The sequence below is a fragment of the Cervus elaphus genome, chromosome 5 (assembly GCF_910594005.1).
Source record: "Cervus elaphus chromosome 5, mCerEla1.1, whole genome shotgun sequence".
Classification (NCBI taxonomy): domain Eukaryota; kingdom Metazoa; phylum Chordata; class Mammalia; order Artiodactyla; family Cervidae; genus Cervus; species Cervus elaphus.
The window spans coordinates 128,258,718-128,278,254 of NC_057819.1; the positions used below are offsets into that span (position 1 = coordinate 128,258,718).

A 19,537-nucleotide genomic window follows, 5' to 3' on the forward strand; every position below is an offset into this window, starting at 1 on the left:
CAACAGGTGGTGAGTGTGGGTCGAAGTGAGTGCTAGAGGCCTGTGCCATGGAAGGGCGCAGCCTGTGGAGGTGAGAGGGTTAAGCATTGGCCACCAGCCCCTGGATCTGAGCACCAGCCCCTGGATCTGAGCACCTGCCCCTGGATCTGAGCAGGCTGCAGTAGGTGAGGCTGGGAGGGGCTGCGAGGTCCAAGCTGCTCTCCGCTCCCTGCCCAAGATCATTAATAACCAAGAACTGGAAAGATAATTAAGAACCACATGTGGGGCTGAGCCTGCTGCTGGCTGGCTCTAAGGAGGGGCCTGTCCCACGCCCAGGGCCAGGCTCCTGGCTGCCTGGCTCCTTGTCTAGGAATGTATTCTGGGGAGAAGAGAGTCTTAGGGGGGAGTGGGGGCAGGAAGGGTGCCTTCTGCAGGTTCACATGCCTGCTGCCCCTCTGTGGGAGGACTAGAGAAGGTCCTTCGTCATCCAGGGGAGGGCAGAAAGCCTGGCAGGGGCTCAGGGAGCCGGCTGTGTGGGTGAGCGCAGCGAGGCCATGGTTATGTTCAGTCATCGTAAAGCAGGGTATGACTGGGTAGCAAACAGCCGGCTGAACCCAGACACCCAAATGCTGTGTTTTTCTTTTGATGGGACACACGGGGAGGGAGGAATTTGGTCACGTCTCAGCTGCAGACATTTCCCATTGTCTCACTCCGTTCCTTCCTGCTGCCCTGGTCACTGCGTTTCTTCCTCTGTCTTAACTGAGGGGCTCATCCTCTACACCTCCTCTTTCCTGGGGCCCAAGTGTGGGGAAGAGGGCACGGAGCTTAGAGAAGGGTGGGCAAGATGGCTTCGGTCAGGATACCTGAGCTTTGGTTCCGTCTTGGCTCCAGAACTCTCCAGCCTGGGCTGAGTCTGGCGCTGTGAAGGGGGAAGGCTGCCCTTCAGTTTGCAGGGGAAGTTGGGGAGCCAGAGACTCCCCCCTCCCCAGAGCCCTAAAGAATTCAAGTGCATTTCCTGTTTCTGAATCATGGCAGGCAACTGCCAACAAGAAGACACTTGACTCACTAGGCAGCTGTGAAACCAACTGGGTGCCTGAGGACCCAGACCAGGGGTCTTTGATGAGTCTAGAGGGACATGGCTACATGTGCAGTGTGTCTGGTGAGGACAAGGGAACTGGGAGTCAGTACACCGTAAGAGCTTTCTGAGAACTTCTGTGCCAGGCGCTACACTCAGGACTTCAGCTCCCATACGGGTCAGGGATGCAGGTACAAAGGACAGGAGGAGAGCTTGGGGGTTGCTGCCTGCAAGTGGCAGGTCCGATTTCTTGGTCTCCACTCAACCTGCAAGCTATGCCGCTAAGGTCCACAAGGAGAGTGCCCAGTGCCATGCCTGGAACACACCAGGCACTCAGGAGATGTCACTTACCCCTTTGTGCAGTCTACACCGCGAGCCCCGGGCCCGGGGAGGCGGGATCCTACAGCTGTCACCTGCAGCTCTGGATCCTGGTTTTGGAAGAGCCAGGTGTCAGCCCCGATCAGGGGACGGGTCTCTCAAGAGGTGTGGTTTCAGCCTTCACTGGCCCAGGGCCATACACACTGCTGGCTCTCCCCACTGGGCTGGTTCCCCGGGAGGTGGGGTCTGCCCCTGCCCTCCCCTCCCCTGACATTGGCCTCTGCCTGTTGCTGAGGCTGCTCCCGGCCCCTGTTTTGGTGAGAACAGCTGTGTGGCTGAGGGCCTGGCAAGGTGCCTGCTGCCCACCCCCCACCACTTGGCAGTGCCTCCTGGCCTGTCACCCGCCATATGCCCCATCTGTAAGCCCGCAGCTGCCTCTCTGGCCTCAGGTGAGGGCACAGCCAGGAGCTGCTGGCACGAGGCTCAGCACTTTTGCAGGGAACAGACAGAGTAGGCTGACTCCCACCTTGACCTGGCCTGCCCTCGGGGCCAGTCTGGGGCAGGCAGGGCAGGTGAATGGCATAGGGTTGGGGCTACTGAGTGTATGTTCTCCTCCTCAGCAACAATTTGAACCTGGGCCAGGTTGGGCTGGCATCCTTTTCTAGCTTCCCCACCATCGACCCCAGGGCCGTCTGTAGACTAGAAGCCATCACCCCACTTGCCCACCTCCCTAAGCGGGTGTCAACACAGCTGAACGTGCTGGATGGGCAAGGTGAGCACCTGGGGACCGGCCAGCTGTCAGGCCCTCGGCCCCCCTCCCCCGGGGCCATCAGCAGCAGAGAGGGTGCTGACCCCATCTGACCTCCAGCAGGACAGACGCTAGGCAAACAGCAAGGAGCAAAGGAGCCAGACCGGCAGGGGTGAAGGGCCCTGGTTTGCCGTCAGTGACGTGGTCACCTCGGGCCACTTCCTTCCAGGACTGTGGCTGCCCGGCTGGGAGGCGGAGCGGAACGCGGCCGCCCGACTCCGTGGCTGTCAGCTCCAGATTGCCACATAAATCAACCTGGCTTTACGACGCTAATAAATTTGTGTCCAAAATTTGGTTTGGAGCCTGAGGCAGCAGAATGGTTTGATTCGCTTTGTCCTTAAGCAAGAGGGAATGTAATTGGAGAAGGGTAAGCACAGATGTTTTAATTGACTTTTCAGCAAAACAGCTGGGCAGCCCCCAGGGAGGGTCCCAGCCCCAGGAGGCAGGGTCACCGTGGACACATCCCAGCCTCGCCCACCCCGCAAGGCCTCCTGGGAGGCAGCTCCGATGGCGAACGGGCAAGGGGCATCTTTTCAGGAGGGTGGAAGATAACGGGATGCTGGAAGAGCTGTGAGGACGGAAGACGCACGACAAGAGTGAGAAAGCAGGTCGCGGCCTATTGAGACATGGTGTTCTCACAGGCCGGGGGCTGCCCCCCGGCGCCCGAAGGGAGGGCTGGGACCGCCTGCGGACTCCCCGTGTTCTCGCAAAGCCCGTGTCCCCCTCCCCGAGACCACCGTGGGCCTCAGAAGACCTGGCGTCCACGCTCTGTCCAAAGTTTGAAGACAGTTGAGATGCTCGGGGATGGAGGGGGCGGGGAGCAGGCTTGCAGGGATTCCCTGGAGAGCCGAGCAAGGCACTGAGATCAAAGGACGGAGGGGCAGGGACCCCACCCCAGAGGCTGCTCCTGTCCACTGCTCTGGGCTCCAGGACAGGAGGATTTGGCCCAGGGCCGGGGCCTCGCCAGGGAGGGCCAGGAGGAGCCCCCTGAGGTCCTGAAGCAGGAGAAGGCACGTTGAAAATGCAGTTCATTTGAGTCACCCGTGTCTCCAAGGGAGGCTGGCCCAACAGGTGCATGCATGATTGTGTGTGGGGGCGGGTACTACGTGGAGCTGGTGAGGTGCCCGGGGAACCTGGCCCTCCTTCCATGGGAAGGGTGAGCAGGGCCCTATCTCACCCCATGGCGCCCAAGGGACATGGAGACCATGAACATCGGGCCGTACCCACAGCCCGGCTCGAAAGGGAGCCCCTGTTAGTGTTGGAGGGGGGACAGGGACATCGGGGGGCAGGCCCGACCTCTCTTACGGGGTGGGAACCATGGGCTACATGCCTGGGGTGCTCCCAGCCACGGAGGTGACAGCCGGGGGTCGCTCCCCCCCAGTGCCCCTTGAACGCTGGCCCCTGCCCCCCCAGCCCTGGCACTGCAGGAGGCCCACGGATCCCTCCCGGGGATGTGTGGGCTGCTGTGTCTGCGAGGAAAGGGCTGCTTCCGCCCGCTGCTCCGGAGTCATCGTGGACTCAGGGGCCCGGGACAGGTGTTGGCGCCCTCCGCGTGGCCCTCGCTGCTCTGGTCTGGGGCCCCTGGGGCCGATTAGCATGTCTGGTCCTTGTCACTGGCTGGCCTGGCGCTCCCCTAGGAGAGGTGCTTGGCACCTCCAGGCCTGGCGGGAAGGTGAGCCCTGCCAGGCCCAGTGGGGAGGAGGCGAGGGGCCTGGGCTTCCCCTGATGGAGCAGGTTTCCCAGACGAAGATGCAGGATGGGCTGGGAGAGAGGGTGGGGGCCCGTGTCTGGTGTAAACAGTGGCCGCGCCAGCACTGCATCTCTACTCTCCAAGCAGAGGCCTCGATCCCAGTAACCCGTCCTAGAACCTGGGGGCGGCCGCGTGCCCTGCTGTGGGCCTCGGCTGGCCGGGGGAAGCCCCAGGCAAGAGGATCTGGAGGAGAGCGACCCCAGGTGCAGGCTGTGTGGAATCCTGCGTGGGGAGAAGGTCCCCTCCAAGAGCCCGGGTCTTGCCTGCCCCGCTGAGCCCAGGGAGGCCACGAGCCCTGGGCTCTGCCAGTCGGGGGCCCCTACCCCGCTGGTCACCAGACACGTCCTGCCGTCAGAGCTTGGTCTCGCTGAGGACGATGTTGGCGGTGACAAAGAAGAAGCAGGAGAAAGCCCAGAGCAGCACGAAGCCCACCCAGAAGGTGTGGCGGAAGGGGGACCTGTGCTTGTTGACGGTCCCGTAGCCGAAGGCCAGCTGGGTGTCCTTGCGGCAGAGGTACACCAGGAAGGCCGGGATGACGTACTGGATGCCTGTGCCCGCGTAGGCCCCCGTGATGCCCACCAGGGACTCCAGGTCGTGGGTGCAGAAGGCCACCAGCACGGGGGGCAGCAGGGTGATGGTGGGGAACACCACGCGGTCCACAACCCAGGGGTACGTGCCCCCCTCGCGGTGGAAGAGCGTCTTCCAGTTGTTGCGGAGGGTCACGGCGATGATGGGGAAGTTGGTGCTGATGGTGAAGACGGGGAAGAGGCCCAGGAAGAAGCGCACGGCGGCCAGGCCCACCACATCGCAACGCGCGAAGTTGAGGGTGTACATGTCCAGCAGGCTGTCGCCGCGGAAGCAGAAGATGGCGGTGAAGGAGAGGAGCCCGTAGAACGCCAGGATGAGCACGTAGTCCAGTAGGACCAGGCGCGTGAGGTGGCGCTTGGAGGAGACGGGGGTGAGGAGCGATGGCAGGGAGTGCTGGCACATGAAGGAGTAGACGCACACGCCCAGCAGGTTCCGGATGCCCGAGAGGTCGGCCAGCGGTGGGCGCCCCTCCCCGCGCCCGTGCGCGATGCGCACCAGGGCCAGCACGATCATGATGGCGAAGGCTGGAAGACAGGACGGGGGTCAGGCAGGCAGGGAGGAGGGGCAGCCAGACGAGCCCGTCTGGGGCCCGGGGGCAGCGACCGCAGGACCCGAGCCCCGAGGGAAAGCACATTAAGATTTCCAAGGCTGTGAGTCATCCTCGGGGCAGGCCGGCGGTGGCTGCTGCTGTTGGGGACATCCTGCCCACTCCCCCCACCCGCAGGTCCAGGAAGGTGTGTGTGGGGGGTTTGCTGGGCACGGCAGGAGGGCGATCAGCAGAGTAGCCACGCGCTACTGGAGTGCAGCCTCCCTTACTGGCCCCAGGGCTCTGGGGTGGGGGGGGGGGGGTTTCCCACCACCTTCCTGGCAGAGAGCAGGCCTGGAGCAGGGTTCTGGTTGCTCTTCTTCCTTTGGTTTAAAGACTGTGTTGTCTGAGGATTGAGGGGTAGAAGGGGTGGTGGAGGGCACAGAGCGCTTGGGAGGAGCCGTCCTCCTGGGTGAGGAGGGGGTGGGGGGAACGGGTGGTACCCAGAGTCACTGGAGGCCAGAAACGCACCAGGGACCAATGCTGGGGGAGCTGAGGCCAGGGCTGGAGGCCGAGGCTGGGTGGCTCTGTTCTCCTGGATGGTAGGGGGCAGGAAGCAACTCTGCCCCGGTTGTGCTGCAGAAAGGGAAGGGGATCGGGGACCCTGTTGACAGCAGGCAGAGCTCCGGGCTGGCTGCACTCTTATTGCGGGCCTCACACCCCGAGCCGCTGCTCCTGAACGTCAGCGCCTGGAAGACAGACGCACTTGCAGATCCTGTGGACGCCGAGTCTCTGGCTTCCCGAATCTGTCATCCAGAGTTCCCAGAACTGCCACCGTGAGGCGCTCCACACACCCAGAGACCCCCGGCGTTCCTGTCTCCAGTGCCAGAGCACACACCCCTGCTGTCTCTGCTCAGACCAGGCCTGACAGCCCCTCCAACCTGGGCCCCCACCGTTCAGGTAAAGCTCACCGTGACACCTGACATTTCTCGGGCAGTGACGCAAGTGACGGTGAAGGGACAGTGGCTGAAGAGCCTGGCTGCTGGCCACGTGGCTCCTGCCTGCCAGGCTGTCGCAGGCTCGGGGCTCCCCCCAGGTGGGAGGCTGGGGATCTCCCCACTGTGCCCTTCAGGCCAGATCACACCATCCATGCCCCGGAAGGGAGCCCTTTCTCTGAGGACGCCCAGGAAGCCAGACTACTGTCTGCCCACAGTGAACTTGGGAGCAGGACGGATGGAAGTGTCATCTATTACTTTTAATCGGAGCTGCCGACGCCGCTGGGCACTAGTCGGGAGGAGGGGAGCCAGGGAACAGGCCGTGGAAATTGCCAATAAAGATGATTTGTTTCTGAGGCTCTCAGCTGCACCCATCCCTGCTGCTCCTGATTCCGGGGGACCCACAACTGAGGGCATCAGAGGTCCTGCCAGCGCTGGTCAGTCAAGGGGAAGCGGCAACCCAGTTCCCCTCTCGGGGACACCCGAGACCCCGGTGGTCTGGCTTGTCTGTTTTCTCGGGGTGGGTGCAGCGTGGTGGGGCGGGTCAGAGATCTGTATAGGAGAGCTGCATCCAGAAAGTGCACTGGGGCGGTGTGATGGCGGGGGGTGGCAGACCCAGGGGAAAGGCCGGACAGGGTGGAGGTGGAGTCCCCCACGTGCCAGGGAGTCTCGGGCTTCCCTGGTGGCTGAGTGGTAGAGAATCCTCCGGCAATGCAAGAATCACAGGAGACACGGGTTCGATCCCTGGTTCCCCTGGAGGGGGGCATGCTAACCCACTCAGCACTCTTGCCTGGAGAATCCAATGGACAGAGGAGCCTGGTGGGCTACAGTCCATGGGGTCACAAAGAGCCGGACACAACTGAAGTGACTTGGCACGCAGGCAGGGAGTCCGTCCTGGGCCAGAAAGGGTTACGAAGCAGAGCTGAGCGGGTGGGGTGGCTACAGCTGGCCCTGGGCCCACCTGGTGATTAGCTAGTCACGGGGCTGCAGCGGACAGTTCTAGCGGAGGTAGGCCACCTGAGGCGGGGCAGAGGCCAAGGGGGCAGCCGCTACAAGGCAGGAGCTCAGCCCCGCTGCGCCACCGCCTGAGTGTCTGGTGGTGACCTGGCACTACTCCTCGCCCAGGCCGAGGCTGGCGCGTGCTGTGAAAGAGGCACGTGGAGAACCCTCCAGCGCTCTGCTGAACTTGGCCGAGGGGCCCTGGGTCTGGTGGGCGTGCGGGAGGCAGGAGATGCTGGCTGTTTGGACGTGAGCCTATCCCTGCTCCCTGCAGCTAGGAGGCTGGCTGGCGCGTCTCTACTCATCTTCCTCCTCGGCTCTAAGTCTCCAAGACGCGGTAAGAAACACAGGCAGAATCTGGCTTGCTGACTTCAGAACGAGCTACCTGGTCGGTCCTGACGGGTGGCTCTGACCTTGAGGGGTCGTGGCACCAGGGGTGCGAGGCCCGACCTCCCCAGAGCCGGCTGGTCCTGCCCTCGGGACCACACGCCTTCCCTCTGGGCCCGTCCCTCCCCTGGGGCTGCCAGAGGAGCAGAGTTCAACAGCCGTCTTCTAGATTGATTGTCCCGTCCCTGGGAGATGGCTGCTCCAAAAACTCCTTGGGTCTGACCGTAAATCAAGATGAAACGAGGGTGACAGGTTGTGAGCTACGGCCGTGGCCGGGAAGCGCGGTGGAGCGCGGGGCTCTGAACGCACACAGGATGCCCAGGGCTCTGGTGCGGCCACTGACAGCTCGCGCCCCAGGGTCGCGGCCACGTGGGAGGGGGGATGGGGCAGTGGGCATTCTGACATCCAGGCAGGCAGAACCTGCAGCTCCCCAGGGCACACACGGCAGGCTGGGCTTCTCTCCGAGCCTCACAGGCTGTGTTCAGAGAGCCCACGTGATGCCTGGGGTTGCAGTCCGCATCCGTCCACTTCCACCTGTGTCCCGCACCAGGAGTCCTGCTCCAAGGAGTGGGGAGGAGGTGCGGCGAGCTGCTGGGGAGGTGGCCCTGGGGGTGGGGGGAGCAGCTGGGGGCCTGACACACGGCTCCCAAGGAGTGGCTGTCGGCCTCGGAAGGGGCAGCTGCAGGGTGACAAGCGGGGTCAGGAGGCTTCTCCTTTAATATCTGCGGCACCAGCCCGGAGGAAAAACAACCGAGCCTGTTTTGTATGAATCAAGGGGGCTCACCCGGACCATTTATTCATTCATTCATTTAGCAGTGACGTCCTGAGGGTCCCCTGTGCCGATAACTACTCTGGGCATCTGCGGATGGTGCCCTGTGCCAACAGGAACGGTCCTAGTCCTTCTAGAGCCTACAGTCCAGGGGGCCCACCAGGTGGAACTTATAGGGGAGAGATGACAACAAAAGGACCGGCTAACAGCCACGTGGGCTACGGTGGGGAGGTGGGGAGAGCCTGGTCTCAGGAGGTCCAAGCCAGGCGGTCAGAGGGGAACCAGGCGCCAGAGTCGCTTCGGAAGAACCCGCTGGGCTGCATCCGTCGCGGTGCAGGAGGGGAGGGTCAGCCCGATGGGACAGGGACGGGGTCAGGGCCCCTGGACATCACTTGCTGCCATGCCCTGTTCCACCCTCAGAGTACTGATCCACCTTTAGCCCCTCCTGCACTGCCTCGGGAGAGAGACAAGGCAGAGAGGCAGACAGGAGCGGGAGGCAGGTCCTAATCTCTGTACAGATCCTGAGCCCTGAGCGGGCAGCTTGGAGGAGACACCTCCCTGATTCCTTTTCTGAGGAGGTCAGGTTGAAAGTAACGTCTACACCAGGACGGGCCCTCCGGCTCAGGCACGTCCAGTTGGCGGTCGCAGCTCAGTGGGGTCACGTCGTTGCCAGCTTTCCCTCCCGGGGACGTCAGAGGCGGTCAAGGTAAAATCTTACACCAAGACGCAGGCTCACGGCAGTTAACAAGGCATCAGCGAGGCCCCTAGGGTGCTCCGCCGAGAAACGCCCCTCGGTCACCTGCCCTGATTTGCACATGACACTTACGAGACACAGGGCTGAGCTGTGAAATGGGGCTGTCTTTAAAAAGCCCAACGAAAGGCGAGCTCTCAGTTGCCCGGGGCTGTGACCGCCTGGGAGGCCTGCCCTGCAGGGGGAGGAGATGTTTCGGAAGTGGCCTCTGGTCCTGGGTCACCGAGTCAGAGGGACGTGTCAGTAAAAGTTGGAGCTAGAACAGAGCTCCTCTGGAAGGTGGCCCAGCCCTGACCCCTGCTGTCTCCTCTGCGGGCCCTGGAAGGAACACAGCTGTCACGGGAGGAGAGGGGACACGTGTCCACTAAGGCCAGGTCCCTCATCCTTGACCCCGGAGCACACAACACGAGGAAGGGTGAAGGCGATGGACTCCTTCCAGCGGTGCCCCGGGCGGGGGCCGAGCCGGCAGCCCAGCCCCTCCCCGCGGGCCAGCGCTGTGCCGTGCGTCGCCCGGCAGGGGCCTGGTGCTGCCTCCCTCCCTGAGCTCCGGGCCTGGCCCCAGATGCTGCCCCCCACACACCCTGCTGTTCTCGGAGCCCCGCGAGTGGCTCCTCTCCCACACGTGTGAGGCGCAGGCCGTCCACCAAGGCGGCTGTCGGGGGGACGGCGCCCTCCTCTCCAAGCGGGGAACCAGCGTGCCACGGCTGATTACGAATGGCCGTGGATGCCCAGCCCAGCTCGGGCACCGGTGCCCCAGGCGGGGAGCTGGGTCCCGGAGAGAATCCAGCTTCCTCCTTCAACCCCCAGTGCCCCTGGGTCATCAGAGCTGGGCTGCCCCCAGCCCCCAACCCTGAGACTCAGGAGGGCTGGGAGGAGCTGGTGGGGTAACGTCAGCCTGAGCTGAGAACGCTGAAGATCAAGCAGTTTCTCGGCCCTAAAGGCAGGAACAAGTGGCTGGGCAATTGTTCCTTATAGAATAGGACTGGCTGGGCAGGTTGCCAGGACATGCAGGTCAGGGGTGTGAGTTGCAGCTCAGCCTGCAAAGCTCTAACCCCTCGGAGAGAACAGGAAAGAGGGAGGGAGGGAGGGGGCCGCTTCTTTTCTTCTGAACGAGCTTAAGTCCTCAAGTTACAATGGGTTCAACTCCTGACCCTGAACTGTGTGAGCCTGGAGTGGTCACTTCGCTTCTTAGTGCCTCTGTTTCATCATAAAAAAAAGGAGATGCTCGTGGGTGTGGGGAGATGGAATAAGATGTTATGTAAAGAGGCGGCAAAGGTCCGTCTAGTCAAAGCTGTGGTTTTTCCAGCAGTCACGTATGGATGTGAGAGCTGGACTATAAAGAAAGCTAAGCGCCAAAGAACTGATGCTTTTGAACTGTGGTGTTGGAGAAGACTCTTGAGAGTCCCTTGGACTGCAAGGAGATCCAACCAGTCCATCCTAAAGGAAATCAGTCCTGAATATTCTTTGGAAGGACTGATGTTGAAGCTGAAACTCCAATACTTTGGCCTCCTGATGTGAAGAACTGACTCATTGGAAAAGACCCTGATGCTGGGAAAGATTGAAGGTGTGAGGAGAAGGGGAAGACAGAGGATGAGATGGTTGGATGGCATCACTGACTCGATGGACATGAGTTTGAGCAAGCTTTGGGAGTTGGTGAGGGACAGGGAGGCCTGGCATACGGAAGTCCATGGGGTCGCAGAGAGTCAGACACGAGTGAGTGACTGAACTGAACTGAATTGAATAAGGCATACGGCAGGGCGTGGCCCACGGCAATCATTCAAAAACACGTCCGTCCCTTTTATCATCACAGAAACCTTACTTCCCATCCTGATAGCCCAGGCCAGCAGGAAAACCTGAAAAACCCAAGTCCTCACCTAATCCTCCTTTTGCGCAAGGAGGGTCCTGGGGTCAACCCACGACCCCACTCAGGTCAAGTCACAGTCATGACCCTTCCCTGCTGAGCGTCTCTGGCCCAGGCGTCAGCTAATCTCTGGGGGTCGAGGAGGACCCGCGGCAGGATGCTCATACCTGCTCTGTGACCCAGAGCCATCTCTTCCTGCTCCACTGAAGGTCACACGAGGTCAAGCTGTCCCCAACACCGGTGGTCTGTGGGGACTCGGCGAGTGCTCTCTGTACGGGGCTGGGTGGGAACCGGAAGGGAACTGCTTGGGCTCTTTGGTGCTCATGTCGGCCCATCCTTCTGGGCATCACCCTCCCACCTGAGCTCAGGCTGTGGTCGGGGCAGGGGCTCCTTTCACACCCAGAGAGGACAGGACACAAGGACACACTCGCTCTCTGGCTGGGAGGGGCTCCCTCGGGGGAGAAGGGAAGCCCCCTGAGCAGACGCACTCGGCTCCAGAAGCAGCGTGGCCCTGGGTCAGATTTCATGCCAGGCCCACAAGACATTCTGTGATTGCTGGCCTTGCCTGCATGACTTGCACAAGTCCCCTGGGTTTTGATGAAGGAAGGGACTTTAGATCTGACTGCCTTCCCCTGCTGGATCAGCCCCCGAGGTTTTTGGAGGATTCTAGCTTGGTGGGCATCGTTATCATCTCAGAGGCAGGAGAGAAGGGTGTTTAAGTAAACAACTTAAGGGACGGAGGTTCTGCTCCAGAAGGACTCAGGGCAGAGCCTCGAGTGTGTCAGGAGGAGCGGGTCGTTGATCAAGGGCAGGTATTTGAGTCTCTGAAGCAATCAAGCCTTGAGTATGAAATCAAGAGCTCTGGCCTTTTCATCCCTCGACTTTCTACACCCTCAAGGCACTGCAAGTGGTGACTGGGAGGGCGGGCGGGCTCTCGGTTCTTCCTTCTTAAGCTGTCTGAGCCGGCTGGCAGAGTGCAGCCCAGGGGCCTCTGGCTGGCGGGCGGGCTAATCTCCTTTGGGGAGATCAGAAACATAAAACTTCCACACCTGTCGCCTTTCGGCTCAGTCCTTTCTAAACCTTTTCTTCTTCTCCTTCCCCCTCAGAGTCGGAAGCCCTGACCCCTGATGTGACCGCACCTGGGGTGACTGCGTGCTTCCCAGGGGGGTGCTGGGAATAATCTGCCTGCCAGTGCAGCTGGGGACAGGGCCGCTAAAGAGGTCAAATGAGGTCAGAAGGGTGGACCCTAATCTGATGAGATACGTGCTTTTTTTTTTTAAAAGAAATTTAAAAAAAAATTAGTTATTTTGGCTGCTCTGGGTCTTCACTACTGTAGGTGGGCTTTCTCTAGTTGGGACGAGCGGGGGTCACTCTTTGCTGTGGTGCCCGGGCTTCTCTTGTTGCAGACCACCAGCTCTAGGGCACGCGAGCTTAAGCTGCTCCGCGGCACGTGGGACGTTCCCAGACCAGGGACCGAACCCGTGTTCCCTGCACTGCCAGGCGGACTCTTAGCCACTGGACCACCCGGGAAGTCCCACGTGCGCTTATAAAAAGAGAAAGGGAGACAGAGGAAAAGCCACGTGACGGCATGGTGAGCAGGTGGTCGTCTGCAAGCCCGGGAGGGAGGTCTCACCAGAAACCAGCCCTGAAGGCTCCTTGATCCTGCGCTTCCAGCCTCCAGAACTGAGAAAATAGACCTCTGCTGTTTAAGCCACTGGTTCATGGTATCGTTACGACAGCCTGAGCCCACTAAAGCAGCTGATGAGCAGCGGCTGGGTGCAGAGAGAAACCAGGAAGGCCAGAAAGAGGGGAGGCAGTGCTGTGACAAGGGTGTGGGGCGGCTCCCCGGGGTCTGAAGGTAGATTCCGGGGCTGCCCAGGGCCACGGCTGCCCTGATACGGCCACCCGACCTGGCTGCGTGGCTGGGGTTCACCCTGGCTCGCGGGCAGCCTGATTCTGAGCAGAGGCGTGCCCGTAACCCTCGTCTGTCAGGCACCTCGCCTGTCTGGGCCTCATCCCCCTCCCTCTTCTGGAGTCCAGGCAGCTGGCCTGCCGACCTCCTGGACGAGCAGGAGTCCATGCCTGAAGGCCAGGTCAGCACAGGTGTCGGCCACACGCAGGGCAGAGCTGCCGATAGCAGAGGCCGCTCAGAGGGGAGAGCCAGCCAGGGTCTCTGCTTGGGGCCGAGCCGAGCTCTGAGGTCAGCCCTGCCGCTAATGAAAGGGGCCATTTGGTGACATGTGGCTGGCCCTTCAGCAAGCTTTAATTAAGTGTCCACTCTACCCTAAGAGCCTTAAGACAGCAACCTCCACTTCTTCTCCTTTCAACTGACCTCTGCGTCTGCAGAGAGAACTTTTGGAAAACCAAGAATAAAATGAAGACCAGAGTGAAAAACATACATAGAAAGGTTTTCCTGGATTCCCTCTGCTGGCTGTGTAACAAGTGAAAGCTGGACACAAGGAGAGCCCTGGACAGTGGCCCGAGACGGGGGGTGTCGGGGGTGGGGGCAGCAGCAAAGGCGCAGGACGAAGCCTGGCTGGGAGGGCAGACGGGGGTCCATGTGCTACTTTCATTTGGGAGGGGGGGCTCCTTGCTGGCCTTCCGAGAAGCACCAGTTGCGTGAGGGGACAGCACTGCGTGGCCGTGAAGGAATTCAAACAACGAGCTGGCCTGTCGAGCCAACAGGATGTGGGGAACAGATGGCCCAGGCGTGGACGACCCCGGGCTGCTGATGGTGACGGATGAGAGCAGTCCCAGCAGGAGACGCTCAGCTGAGATCAGTCATGGATCCACGGGGGGAGTTGGCCACTCGGCCACAGATAATTCTGGGGACGGGCAAAATTGGAGCCCTCGTGTTCCCAGGTGACGTCCCTTCCCAGAGACCTTCTGCCACTCGGGCCAGCAGCCCCGGGTCCCACCTCTCCCTGCTGGCTCGGCCTGGAGGACAAATCTGGGGCACCTGCCAGGGGGAGGTGGGGTGTGCGGGGGCCGAGGAAATCCACGCAGCTCTGGCGTATGCACAGACCGCGGGGGGGATGGTGCCTGACCCACTTTGAGGGGAGCACAGAGACGGGAATAACGCGCGTGGTGCTGCTCTGAATACACGATCAGAGGGAAGGCAGCCCTGTGGGTCCCCGACAGCCCAGCCCGAGGAGGGCTGCCGCGCCAGAGCTGCCTTTATTAGAGAGAAGCGGTTTTTTAATAACACTGAATGGGGCGCCCCGAGCCGAGCCAGCTGTGTCCCCGAGCGGGAGGCGTCTGCTGGGGGTGGGGCGTGAGGGGGGATTCGGTAAGAGGGGGTGAAGGGATGCCGCCACTGTGGCCCCGTCCAGCCTGAGACCCGTCCCCCTGGCCCCTGCCCTGGGCGGCCCAGGGGCCACGGTCTGCAGCGGTCGGTTAAGCAGCTGAAGGCTCCAGCTCTGGCGTAACATTTGCTGGGGCTGCGGGCACGAAGGACAGAACTGTCGTCTGCGTCCCCTGAGTGTCCCTGGTGGACGTGTGGCTGACAGTGGGAGCTGGGAGTGAGGAGGAAGCCTGGCCTCTCTGTGAGGCCGGCCTGCGTCTCATTACTGGGAGGCTCGGGCATTCCTTGAAGACGTGGGGGTGAGGTTGGTGGAGAGCAGGCAGGCATCCCGTCTGGTGGGCCTGGGGCCCAGTGCTGGGCAGGGGTGGGAGGCTGGACAGAGGCAGCTGGCAACCCTCCAAGATCTCGGCGGGGATACCCAGGGACATAGCTCTTTCTGGGGTGGTTTGGGCCACGTCCCTGACCTCCTGGCCAGCCCCAAGGGAGGCTCACTCTGGGGCCGCTCCTGGGACGTAATGGCCAGAGATGACGATGGTGAGGGCGTGCGCGGGGCTGGTGTCTGGATGCTGGAGCGCTGTGCAGACAGCGCTTTCTACACGATCCCATTGTATCTTCCAGGTCTCCCAAACTCAGCCACCTGGTCTCCCCAGAACTTATTTGAGCAGCAAAAGAAACCAACGGTGGCACTTGTTAGACATGTTCTGACGTTTTCCTGACAATGTGGCTATTTGCAAAGGCCATCGGCCCTTCAGATTGCAATCAGGGGCTTCTGGCGGAGGGCATGGCCGACGCCCTGGAGGGACCGGTCCGCAGGCTTCTCAGCTCATCTGGAGCTCTGGGGCGGGGGGGGGGGGGGGGCGGCGGTGCTCAGGCGGGGTCCCTGCAGTCTGCCCTGGCCTCAACAGATGGCAGAACAAACTCCTCATTACGCTCGAGAAAGCTTCCGGCTCAGCACATCTATTTATGATTTCCCGGTCTCTTCGGCGTTCCTTCTTCCCTGTATCTTCCAAGAACCCAAGCCAGCTGATTGCCACCCTATCTCCCCTCCCCGCGCCTCTCCCCCGGACATCCTGGACCCTAATCTGGGTGGCGGGGAGAGACAGGGTGGGCGGGAAGTGGGAAGGCAGGGGGGACATGGCCACAGAGCTGCCCGTTCAGCAGCAAAATGAAGAGGGGGCTCGTCGCAAACTGACAACTTGACTCATACTCCAGAGGACAAACAGGGCCAGGGTGCTCACTGCCTCTGCAGGAGTTCTAGAAAAACCACCCGGGGTCATTTGGGGCCAGAAGCGAGACCCCCCACCCCACGATATCCCACGGGCAGGGGAGACTCACTCCTTCCCATGGCGGGGTTGCCTGGCGGTTCCCCGGGTAAACGATCTCTGCTCCCTGTCCCCCACCTGCTCTGCCCCGTGCTCTGGGGTCAGGACCGGGGAGACCCCTTCGAGCAGGTCTGCAAAGGAAAATTCCTCGGGTGGCTCCAGCGTCCCGGGCTGGGAACCGAACCCCGGGCTCAGCCACCCGTTAGAAGGCTGGGCTTCCCACCCGAGGGCTTCGTGTCAGAGATGGCTTTCCTTTTCGAGCCCAGAGGCCTGCCTTTCTCAGGGAGACAAACGACAGGCCTGAGCTGTCACCCGTGGTTGATGGAGAGGCTGCGGCCGATTGATTCTCTCTCGGGTCAGAGGGAGAAGAGGGGCAAGGGACTCGCAGCGACAGCCGTGTCACCGCCTCACGCCCCCATGCAAGGCCACGGCAGCCTCACCCTGCCGCCCCGCCAGGGGCTGCCTCCGAGGGCCCGGGGGCTGCAGGTGGAGACCGGAGGAGGCCCCCTGCAGTCCCCTCACTGCCCTGAGTGCGAGGCTCTGGCCAGGAGGAGGAGAACAGAGAGGGGTCATGGGGGCCGTGGCGGCCCACACTGGGGGAAAGAGCAGCCCGTTTTCTAAAGCACTGTGAGCCCCGTCCTGGAGGAAGGCAAGGACCCCAAAAGCAGAACCGGGAGGGGCAGGGGCTGTGGGAGGTGCCCCAGGAGCCCGGGGCCTGGCTGGCGCTGGGAGCTCAGCGCCGCCTCTGTGGGTGGAGCCGGGTCTGACCTGAGCCCGGGGCCGCCTGGGGTCCGTGCCAGACCCCCGCCCTTTATTTACCGTCAGCCTTCCCTCTCCCTCCTAAAACCTTCTCTTCTAACACAAGCACCGCTCGTCACACGCAGACAGGACCTTGTCATGCTACACAGGCCCCTCGGGGATCCTGGGGGATTGGGGAGACCCCTCTGTCAGGCCCATCCACCAGAATGGCAACAGCATCTTTGCTTTGAGACCCAAACCAGTGTGCAACTGATCCCAGAGCGCCTGCCGGGGACGGGGGTGACGGTGACTGCATGCCCTCCGGTCATGGGTCCAGGTGGGTCCTGGACCTACAGGGTGGCTGGCAAGATGTTGTCAGAAACGAATGAACTCCCAGCTGCCGACCTGGTGTGGGGGAGACCCCTGAGCTCCCCCAAGGACGGCAGGGGTCTTGCTCTTTGCAGCATCAGTTGGAAGGTACTATGGTGTCTTTTTATGCTCTAGTGGCCGGGGACTTGAGGTGGCCACCACAGCCTGCTGGGTTTTATGGTTGTACCGCGTGGTGTGTCCATGAGAACAAAGAGCATCTGCTCTCCTGCACTGAAGGGGCCCAGCCCCATCCAGGCCTCTAGGAGCCGCGGAGCACCCCTCTGGGGTGGTGGGGACCCAGTACAGTCAGGACAAGTGGTCCTGGGCTGAGCCCCGCCTTTGCCCCCATTACCTCGAAGTGACTTATCTTTTTTGGGGGCAAAATTTGTCCACCAGTAAAAAGGCACAGGGTACCTGCCTCCTTCCTGCGCTCAGGGGTCCACAGGAGCCCCCTCCACCTTCAGCCCTGGCTGCGAGCCCACGCGGCCGTGTCGGGAAGACTGGGAATGAGGGGAGCAGGGCAGACCTCGAGACGCTTGTCAGACTCACCGATCCATCTCATTAGGGACGTCAGGATCTGCAGGTACTTGGTCTTCTGGACGTCAAAGAAGGTGAAGGGGCCGAGGAGGAGCGTGAAGACGGCCTGGTGACAAAAACGAGAGTGAGAAGGCGCGGAGGCCGGGCGCGTGCGTGTGCGGAGGGCACACTGTTTATGCAGCCTCCAGCCATCACCAGGGCTGCTCCTAACCCAGGTGTGTGCCAGGAACGGCAGAGGCCCCCTGGGGTCAGACAGCACCGCCTGGCGGGTTCCTAGGACCACAGCTGCAACAGAAACTGAGATCCGTGCGTCTCTGCTGTGCCTCACACCTGTGGTCCTGAGGCTACTTTCTAGGCAAATCCCAGGCGATCTCTTGGGGACATGGCCCTGCTTGCTTCTCTTCTCAGTAAGTGCTGACTGAGGGGGTCACGGGCCCAGCAGCAGGCTGGTGTGAGCACAGGTTAGGAAATGAGGCTCCAAAACAAACCCCAGGTACATCCCGGGTTCTCACAGTTTACTGGGAAGAAAGGACGGAGGGGCGGGGATGCAGGGGCCTGGATGGCCCGGCACAGTGGGAAGGACATCATCCTGAATGGTTCAGAGGACAGGATCAATCGGGATGTCGGTAATCAGCAACCTCTCGAATTCTGAGAGAAGGTGAAGCCTGGAGAATCGGAGCCAGTGTCTCCCAGGGCAGAGCCATCGGAGAAACAGCCTGGACCAGGCAGAGCAGGAAGCCTGGAGTGGACAGGTGTTGGGGGTGGGAGCGGTGGGGGGTCCGGCACTGGCCCCCTCACTGCCCTTCCTCTCTGGAGAACAGGGGAGGGCGAGTGCTTACTTAGGGGGAAAACAGAAGAGAATTCGAACCTGGCCTTAGAGAACTGGGATCTGGGAAAACTGAATCCCCTCTGCAAAAGAGAACAGGGGGCTGGATAAACGTGGCCCTGTGGAGACTGGGGCTGGGGATGGAGGGAAGCTGAGGACCTCCATGGCAAGCTGGCTGCTCCGAGAGCGGCGTGATTAGAAGCTGCTGGGTGGAGTTGCAAGGATGGCACCATTTCCAATCTGCCACTCGGAAGCGGCAGCGGAGGCAGCAGACCTTATTAACATTTACACTGTGCCGTGTTATCACGTTAATGCTAATGACACTCGCCAGAGATGCGGCGGATGGTGCCAAGCCTGAAAGTGGGGAGCAGGGCTCGCTTTGGGGGGGTCGGGGCTGGCCCTGGGATCTGGGTCAACACGTCCCAGCTGCTTGGCCTGGTGGCCAGGCCCTGGCTCCCCTGATGGGGGTGGGGGTGAGCCCGTCCCACCCCCCACTCCGCCCCGCCTGGAATGGGAGCAGGATGTGGGAGAGGCTGTGACCCCTCATCCAAGTCCATTATCACTGTGAGAATGACAGGAAAGACTGAAGTACCGCTTAAGCAAGGGCTCTAATTAGCTGGGGTGGGTACGGCCTCCTGGCAGTCCCCCGGGGCTGGGAGATTTCTGGAAGGAGCTTCCTCCTGGGGGCCGACAACCAGTCCTGCTTCCGCTCTGGAAGGAGCAGCGGTTTCAGCAGGCGGGGTGACAGGGGAGGCAGAGGACAAGGGCTCTCGAGCAGTCCTCGCTGGTCCTCTGTGGCCTGGGGACACAGGGAGGTGACAGTCACCCAGTCGTGTCCAACTCCTTGCCATCTCATGGACTATAGCCAGCCAGGCTCTTCTGTCCATGGGATTCTCCATGCAAGGATATGGGTTGCCTGCCCTCTTCCAGGGGACATTCCCAAGCCAGGAATCGAACTCTGGTCTCCTGCATTGCAGGCATGGCCCGGGGACACAGAGAGGTGTGGGATCACCAGCTCTCGGCTGGCCGAGCCAGTCTGTCTGCAGCGCCATCAGCAAGTCATTTAGGAAAATTACCACCTCAGGGAAACTTTCCACTGATGAATTTCTCTTTTGAAGGATGGGGGCGGGACATGTCACGTGGAAAAACATGGACCAAACCACCTGCCATAAATGTTCTCCAATGACCCTGCGCTGCTTGAAACTAGACTGTGGAGTGTCCGGGGCCAGGAGTTGGGGGGTTTCACTTCTGACCTGAGACACCTCCAGCTGCGGGTGCTTATGGTGGGGGGGTCAGATCTCATCCTGGAGGCCTAAAGACTGGGTTTTAGAAGGTTCCACTGCGTAAAAACAGGGAGATCACAGAACCTGCCCTGCAGGCAGGCGGGGAATTCTGCTGCTGTGGGCCCCTCGAGGTCTCCTCTCCAGGGGGGACCCCGTCTTCATCCTCCTCCTCGGGAGATACGTCAACATCCTTTTACACACGAGGCCCCATTACATACCCCCCTGTAGACGGGACTCTGCTGAGAGACCCTTCATTTAAAGGGATGGAGCACACAGACCCGCCTCCCAGGGCAGAGTCTGGAAGTGTATGCGAGGCGCCCACCGAATGCCGGGGAGTGTGAGTCGGGCTGGG

The 19,537-nt window shown here is 61.5% G+C and overlaps 1 protein-coding gene across 3 annotated transcripts in view; it reads right to left on the minus strand.

Annotated features, from left to right (window-relative positions):
- Nucleotides 1-2,537: 2,537 nt before the first annotated feature.
- TMEM104 (transmembrane protein 104) overlaps nt 2,538-19,537 on the minus strand; it is a 52,964-nt gene continuing 35,964 nt past the window's right edge. For all 3 annotated transcript variants that reach the window (XM_043905557.1, XM_043905555.1, XM_043905556.1), the window contains exons 9-10: nt 17,089-17,182; nt 2,538-5,042 (exon numbers count right to left, since the gene is read on the minus strand). In XM_043905557.1, the coding sequence (XP_043761492.1) occupies nt 4,282-5,042; nt 17,089-17,182 (855 nt within the window). In that variant the 3' untranslated portion in view covers nt 2,538-4,281. The remainder of the gene's footprint in view (nt 5,043-17,088; nt 17,183-19,537) is intronic.